The sequence below is a fragment of the Medicago truncatula genome, chromosome 8 (assembly GCF_003473485.1).
Source record: "Medicago truncatula cultivar Jemalong A17 chromosome 8, MtrunA17r5.0-ANR, whole genome shotgun sequence".
Lineage (NCBI taxonomy): Eukaryota > Viridiplantae > Streptophyta > Magnoliopsida > Fabales > Fabaceae > Medicago > Medicago truncatula.
This window is the reverse complement of record NC_053049.1, coordinates 24165543-24173655: the sequence shown is the minus strand read 5'-3', so window position 1 is coordinate 24173655 and position 8113 is coordinate 24165543. Positions and strand designations below refer to the sequence as shown.

The 8113-nt window shown below is 34.1% G+C and overlaps 2 protein-coding genes across 2 annotated transcripts; one reads left to right on the top strand and one right to left on the bottom strand.

The window, feature by feature from the left end:
- LOC11426327 (uncharacterized) lies at positions 1 to 855 on the bottom strand. The gene is made up of 2 exons (XM_024772963.1): positions 435 to 855; positions 1 to 386 (listed from the first exon to the last, which is right to left on the bottom strand). Exons 1-2 carry the CDS (start codon positions 853 to 855, stop codon positions 1 to 3), a joined length of 807 nt encoding a protein of 268 aa, XP_024628731.1.
- Positions 856 to 7087: 6232 nt separating this feature from the next.
- LOC112417364 (uncharacterized) lies at positions 7088 to 8113 on the top strand. The gene is made up of 2 exons (XM_024772964.1): positions 7088 to 7739; positions 7881 to 8113. Exons 1-2 carry the CDS (start codon positions 7088 to 7090, stop codon positions 8111 to 8113), a joined length of 885 nt encoding a protein of 294 aa, XP_024628732.1.

Genomic DNA, 8113 nt, shown 5'->3' with positions numbered 1-8113 from the left:
TTACAAAGTTTCACTCCACGCAGTTTTCATTGTGACATCAGTAGGTGATTCCATTTTGATATCACTAAGTGAGGTACAACTCTTAATGAGTACAAACAAAGTTGAAATGTTGTCCGATTTGAAAAATTTGTGAAAGGATAAAGACCTCAATGTTGGCCTCACACGTAGAGCAGAAGCAATACCGACATCTGTTATGCCGGTACAGTCAAATATGATGACCTCTTCGAGAAGCTTCCAGTTGTTGAACAGTTGAAAAAGCAATTGGTCATTGAGGTAAGTATGACGAGATAGATTAACCTTACGAAGTTTGGGAATTGCCAACGAAAGAGTATCCATCCCATTGAGGAAGTCACCGTGGAATATTGCAGGTTTACTGAGGTGGAGTTCTTCGAGCAAAGAGAAACAGTCCGAGATGAGCAACTAGTCGGTGGTACTGATAGAATCCTTGTAGGAACAATTGAGAGATGTCAAAGTTGTAGTATTTTGGGAGAATGCTCGCAGCCCGTTTAAGGGAATCAAGGCGCTGTTAGCGAAATTGAGCAATGTGATGTTCAATGGATAACATGAGATTTCAGTGAGAAAAGTGTTGCGGTCAACCCTGTAGTTACCACGAAATCGTGAGAGGTCGAGCGATGTGAGATTAGGAAATCTATGGAAGATGGGAGTGAGGAAAGGACGTGTTTCTTTACGGATGGTGAGAGAGAATCGAATACTGTTGGTGATAGCTGGGAACTTCTTTGAGACAAGGGAGACATACTTCAAGTAGCAATTGTTGTCTTTACCGTCTTCGTCGTTCAGGAATGTGCAGATACGTTCCCACAAATCATCAGGTAAATAAAAATCTGCATCAGCCATGATCTTGGTGGATGAAACAAATTGTGAAAAAAATTTGAGAGATTGAATTGGGTGCCATGGTGGAGGTGGTCTCAAAATTTCTTGATATATATCTAATTTTGAGGGATTTAGGATTAGGTTTTTTCCTGTTCTTTTTTTTTTCTGACGGCAATGGTTAGTTTTAGATTCAAAAGCCCAAATTCGAATTTTCCAAAAATAAAATAAAAATATCTTTATCACTAGACATTGGTTTCGCTTGGGAATGGACGGACAAAGGGATTTTTTCTCCCTAACTGAAACCACAACTTGGGTCAAGCAGATGGCATGTGGTACTGTATCGCTCTTATTTCTTGCTGAATTATGGGAGGCTTGGTGCTGGAGAAATAATAGTATTTTCCAGGAACAACCTAGTCAGATTCATGAAGTGCTGAGGAAGACTCAGACATTGCATGATGAGTTTGTTACTTTTTGCCAACCTACGGGCTCTAACACATATATATCTTGAATTTTAAAGCATTGGAAACCACCTCCTGAGGGTCTCATCAAACTCAATGTGGATGGAAGTTTTCTTGAAGATAGTTTTCGTCTAGGCGCTGGTGGAGTTCTTCGTGGCCATGATGGGAACTGGATACCGAGGTTTACTCATTTTACAAATGGTGGTGATGCACTCTTGGCGGAACTTCGTGCTATATACAACTTGGGATTGCAACTTGTTATAAGCTCGGCAATACACACTTCATTTGCGAGAGTGATTGTTTAGAAGCGATAGACCTTATTCTTAATGTAACAAATGTAAGTTTGCATGTGTATGTCTCTGTGTTGCTAGAAATCTCAGATGTCTTGAACCATGGGACTATCAACTTAGTTCACATTCCAAGGTAGCATAATATATGTGTTGGTTTTATGGCTAAGAAGGGTGCCCATTCCGCTTCTTCAGCTCACTGGGATCTTCCTCCATACGGCTTTGGAGTCTCTCCTTCTGAGAGACAAACTATCTTGTAGTGTTTTAATTTTTCCTTTTTTTCTTTTTCTTTTTCTTTTTGCTTTGTTACTTAATTTGCAACACCGCCAAATAAAAAGATATTAACCCCAAGCGATGCAAAAAAAAAAAGTTAATTGAAAATCTTCGTTAATCATCTAATATTGATAAGCTGGCCTTAGTGATTTCAATCTAAATAAGTGATTTCCAAATATATCAAGTGTTTTCCTTTGTGTTATTTCGTCGTCTAAGTGCAGATTTTTCCTATCGTCATCTTGTGGGGCGTTGTTTGACTTCGCGTCTTGTTGCAGTGTTCGTTTGGTTCATATTGAAAGACCAGTTTCAATCAATCCCATATTCAATCAATGATTTGGACGTCAATGTTGCAGATCCAGAAGCATGTGTACTCTGTTGATTTAGATTTTATCATTGTTTGTAGGATTTTTGTCGTTGTATCCTATTAACATGGGTGTTGTGAGTTTGTTCACAGATTCACCCTTTACGTTTTTAGCGATGTTGATTATGATGTATTCTATCAATTTGAATGAATGAATATTGTTTTGTTTTTGTCAAAGAAAATAATAATCTTCATCTAATACTCGTAGCAAGATTTCTATTTAACAAATATTTTTTTTTAAACAAAAAAGGGGATTACAACACCCCAAATATATTAGAGAGAAGGAAAAAAAGGGGGGACCAACAAACAAAAGAGGAAGGGAGGGGGACTAGGCCAAAACCTCCCTAAAGATTGACAAACCTATAACAAGGCAACCCTAATCTATTCTGACCATAATGACCTCTAATACATGTAGGGATGTCATACCAAACAGTTAAAGAAGTCAAAGACAACCCTGCATTAGCAAGAGAGTCTGCACAGAAGTTACCCTCTCTATACACATGAGTCACTATAAAATTCATGCCTCTGGTTTTCAACATGCAATTATCCCATCTGTTCCTTAGCTTCCAAGGAATAAGAGATTGGTTTTTGAAAGCTTTGACAACCAGAGTAGAGTCAGATTCTAACCATAAGCTTCTCCATTGGTATTGATGAGCCAGCTCAATGGCTCTCATTGCTCCACACAGCTCAACATGGAGAAAGTTCCCTATACCTGTATTCTCAGCAAAGCATAAGATGAATTTTGAGTCTTATCTCTTAATATGCCACCACAAGAGGAAGTAATATTATTAGCAGATCCGTCGGTGTTGCATTTTATCCAATGAAATATTGGTGGCTGCCACAGGACCTCAATGATTTTAGGGGCGTTTGGAGGGTGAAGGTTAACGTTGAATTTTTTGAGAATAGTAAAATCTGCCATAGAGTTGGAAGCTCGGGAATTGGAGTTGTTGCCAGCAAAAGAAGTATTTGAAATGATGGAGGCGATAGAACTTTTTCAGTGAATCTTCTTGTTTTGGAATCTTATAGCTGGTTTCTTGCATACCAAATGGAGTTGATGAGATTGATTAGGGCAGAAGTGAACACTAATTTGCATTGAGGGTTCCACGGTTTATCATAAACTGTCCAGATATCTTCAATGTGTTGGAAATGCAGAGGGAAGTTGAACATGCTAGCTAACCAGCACCAAAGCCCGATTGCATAAGAGCATTGAAAAAAAAGATGAAATGTGGATTCTTCATGAATGGAGCATAAAGAGCACATTGAAGGGAGATGACATCCTCTAGTGATCAAGTTCTCATATGTTGGAAGCTTATTATGCATAAGCCTCTATTTAACAAACATAATATATATAACAACTATTTTTTTAAGAAATATACATAGCAACTATTATATCACTATAAACTATGCAAAAGAAATTAATATGTGATGTAAACTACACATTTAGAGTTGGCTTAGTGGTTGGCTTGCGATCTTGGAGTGTGTTCCTTTCAAGGTTTCAAGTTTGATTTTCCCTGGTGCCAATTTCGGTGGGCATGTCCATATAAAACTTTGCTTTGGCTTTAAATGGGCCCCACAAGTGGACGGTAGGATCGGTTATCTCAAATTAGTCGGTTCTTAAATCAGATACCAAGATTTAAAAAAAATGTGATGTAAAATTATCATGTAGTGGATAGGATATATTAGTTTTATCATAGACATTCTATAAGCTAATTAAAGATGATGGTAGTGAAATTATTATTAGTCCAATTCTCTAATTATGCAAGATTACATAAGTGAAAGATAGTTATAATAAAAAAAATATATATCTGAGAACATGTCACCCAATTCTTGTAAGTGATAAGATGCTCATCTCTTTTTCTAAAACACATATTAGCTATAGTGAAAACAAATACCGCATAAAATCTAGGATAAATTTACCCTTCACATTTATCTCCCTAAGACTATCTATACCCCTAATACAAGCCCCTCAAAACCTCACAAAGCACTCCCTACATGCAATTAAAATTACCAGCAAAAATCTTCTTTCCTAACAATATATTTTTGAATTAAGCCTTCTATCATCTCCCAACACTTTACTTTAAGGTATTCTTCTAACCCTACATGAGATTCGTAAGCTCTAATAACATTAAAGTTGTCTTTTTCCATTTCAATTTTTTGGTATTTTTCATTTTACTACACCAAATACAGATCTTATGAAACCAACATAGGTGAAATGTGTTTGATATTTAAATTTCTAAAAATCTCTGCAATTAGGTTGCCTTTTCATTATCAATATAAAGGAAAATAAAATCTTATGAAAGTTTCACACAACATATGGTAGACCAAAGTTCGAATATTTGACATTAAGAAATACTTCAGTCGATCATATGAAACCTTCATGGACGTTGTTAAAAATTAATGTATTTTTACCTTTAAATTTTTTTATGATATTCTTACCTTAAGTTATCATACTTTTACTTTGGAAGGGGCGTCCAGGTCACCGCTGAAGTGTGTGAGGTCAAGGGAGGTCAGGTGGGTGAACCTTTGGAAGAGGCGATCAAGAAAAGGTCACACACTAACGGAGTTGACTATAACGAAAGAGAATGTACCCTCAAAATGTGACAAATCAAAGTTCGATTTCAGCCGATAAAATACTCATATTTAGTGTCTCACACACATCATATAGAATTACTTTCGATTGAGGAAACTGATAGAATTTCTTTCTTAATTTTGTCTTATTCTCTCTAAACAAACTTAAAAAACCTCTATTTAAATTTTGTTTTAGGCCTAAAAATACATTGCGTCAGCCGTGATCTTAAATGCACTAAGGTATGCGTACATACTAAAAATGTACAATATGTACACTATAAAAAGGCGCAAACAAAAATCAAATAATGTTCATAATTTTTCTAATGATAATTCTAGAGAGAATAATGATGAGGTTTTCATTAGTGAATATTGTATTCATGTACATTCTTGGGTTTGATGTTTTACACCTTACACCTGTTGTAAAATTAGGGATAAGAATATCTCTACATATAATAATCAAATATATAAATATAAAAATCAATTAAACATAAATAAAATAGAGATTAAGAAACTTATCTTTTTAAAATTGTGTTGAATCGACCACCGACATAATTCATCAATCACCATCTCTATTCATCAATTTAAATAGAAAACTATAAAATGAATAAATAATGAAAGTAGTCTGAGACATACTGATCACAATATCCTTAAGGATTTTCCGCATAATTATACGCTAATCTAATAAAAATATGTTATAAATATTAATATTGGATGTCCAAATAGCAAATGTGTTAGTGGACCATACTACTAGGTTTTGGGCTTAGTTCATAAGCTACTCTATTTCCCTATAAATAGAGCTCATTTGTAACATTGATACAGACTAGTGAATAAGAATATTTCTCTCTTCTTCTCCTTCTCTCTATTACTGTCTCTATTTACTTATATTCATAACACGTTATCAGCACGCTCTAATCACCGAAAAGGTATTAATATAATATATTTCACTAATTCATAGTTTGTTTTCCATTGGATATCATGTAAAAAATGTAGCTGTGTATATACGTGAATAGGATCATTAGAAATTGGTTTTTATTCGTTGTGCCTATTTAATTGTTGTGATAATTATACTCTTGTATCGATGATTATATATTACTGTTATAATTCCATCAAATGGAATCAGTACCTTATATATAGATACAACAATTTTTGTTATGCAAATTATAATGTTTATTTATTTTAATTTAACATTAATGCATCATTGAAGGACTGCTTAAAAAGAAATAAAGAAACTCTAATGAATTCTTGAAGAATCCAATACTAATGCATCCCTGAAGGATTGCATAAACAAAATTTCTTAATGAATTCTTGAAGAATTCAACACTAATACTAATGCATCCCTGAAGGATTGCACATATAAAATTGTCTTAATGAATTCCTGAAGAATTCAGCAGTACTACTAATGCATCTCTAAAGGATTGCACATACAATATTTCTTAATAAATTCCTGAAGAATTCAGTTCTAGTGCATCCTCAGTTAAAAATCAATTTTTTATGAATTTCTGATGAATTCAACATTAATGCATCCTTATACAAATAATTTATCAAACTTAATATATAGTTTTTGCTGAACTCAAATATTTAATCCCTGAAGGATTGCAAAAGTACTACCATTTTCATTATGATTGTCGTACGATTGTCCTTGATTATATTTATGCATTTTTTGTTGAATGACATTTGTATATGCATAAACAACTGCCATGGTAAAATATAATGGTTATTAAAGTATGCAGGTTGCATGAGTAATTGAATTCTTGTACAATAATATCAGTAGCAGACTTGATATTTTTCTTTTGGATATGCATGAGACAATAACATTAAACGTGTATCATTTTATCAACTAATTATGAGAATTATACTTCTCATTTATAAAAGAAGGACACGTAGTTAGTATTCATGTGTTGCATTTATCACATTAGAAATTGCATCACTTATTTTGTAATAATTATCTTATAAATAAATTAATATTAACTCAAGAAGTGTTTATCAATAGTAATGATAGGAACAAATCAGCATACAGTTTTTTTTTTATGCAACAAATCAGCATACTATTACACGTACTTAGCATACAAATTTATGGAACAAATATTGACACCAACTACAACACATATTTAGGAACAAATCAGCATTTTTTTTTTTAACAAAACGATGGCTGAAAAAATATAACACAATTTTTTTTTGCATAGTTATATAACACAGATTGAATAGCATTCCTTTTCATTCCAGAGTCTGATGAATCTACTTAATTTTCTTTTCTTACTCGTTACATTATCTAACTTGATTAATCTTATAATTTGATGATAGTAGTAAGCATGTCAAATCTCTCAAAACTCCATTTTGAGGCCCTAAAAATTTCTGGACACAACTATTTGACTTGGGCCGTAGATGCTGAAATGTACTTAGCTGCTGAAGGAAATGCAGATGCCATAAAAGAAGGAAATAAGGCATCCGAACAACAAAAAGCAAAAGCATTGATATTCCTTCGTCACCATATTAATGAAGCACTTAAGAATGAATACCTCACTGTGAAAGATCCACTTGTGCTCTGGAATAAACTAAAAGATAGATACGAGCACTTGAAAGCCATTATCCTCCCAAAAGCTAGGTATGATTGGATGCATTTGCGCTTACAGGACTATAAATCTGTAACTGCCTATAATTCTGAAGTATACAAAATTACTTCTCAATTAGAATTGTGTGGTGAAAAGGTAACAGATGCGGATCTATTAGAAAAAACATTTTCAACCTTTCATGCATCCAACATGCTCCTGCAGCAGCAATACCGTGAAAAGGGGTTTCAAAAATACTCTGATTTAATTTCTTGTCTTTTGGTTGCTGAACAAAACAATGAGCTTCTAATGAAAAATCATGAAGCTCGCCCTGCTGGTGTAGCTCCATTCCCTGAAGCGAATGCATCACAACACAACCATTTTGGAGAAGCTCGTGGTCGCGGTCGTGGTCGTGGTCATGCCCACAATCCTAATGGAAAATTCAAAACCCCATTTTTCCACCAGAAGTGGAAAAATAATGAAAAGATTGAAAAGGAAAAAGGTGGACAAAATAACAAAACAAATGAAAATATATGCTATCGATGTGGTGGCAAAGGTCATTGGTCTCGTACATGTCGTACTCCAAAGCATTTGGTTGACCTTTATCAACAATCACTGAAAAACAAAGGAAAAAAGGTTGAAACTCATTATGCTTATAATGATGGTGATGATGCTGATTATGATATTTATGGTGACCTGGATACTACTCCTTTGGATATTGGTGATTTCTTTGAAGATCCAAATGGAAAAATTGATCACCTTATTGGAGATGGAACCGTGAAGAAGTAG

What these genes read in the sequence shown, in the direction of transcription:
- LOC112417364 (XM_024772964.1), top strand. Translation starts at nt 7,088, where the DNA reads ATGTCAAATCTCTCAAAACTCCATTTTGAGGCCCTAAAAATTTCTGGA. An exon ending in TGGTCGCGGTCGTGGTCGTG is followed by an intron (nt 7,740 to 7,880) that starts GTCATGCCCACA and finishes GTGGTGGCAAAG; the next exon opens with GTCATTGGTCTCGTACATGT.
- LOC11426327 (XM_024772963.1), bottom strand. Translation starts at nt 855, where the DNA reads ATGGCTGATGCAGATTTTTATTTACCTGATGATTTGTGGGAACGTATC. An exon ending in TTCCTACAAGGATTCTATCA is followed by an intron (nt 387 to 434) that starts GTACCACCGACT and finishes CTTTGCTCGAAG; the next exon opens with AACTCCACCTCAGTAAACCT.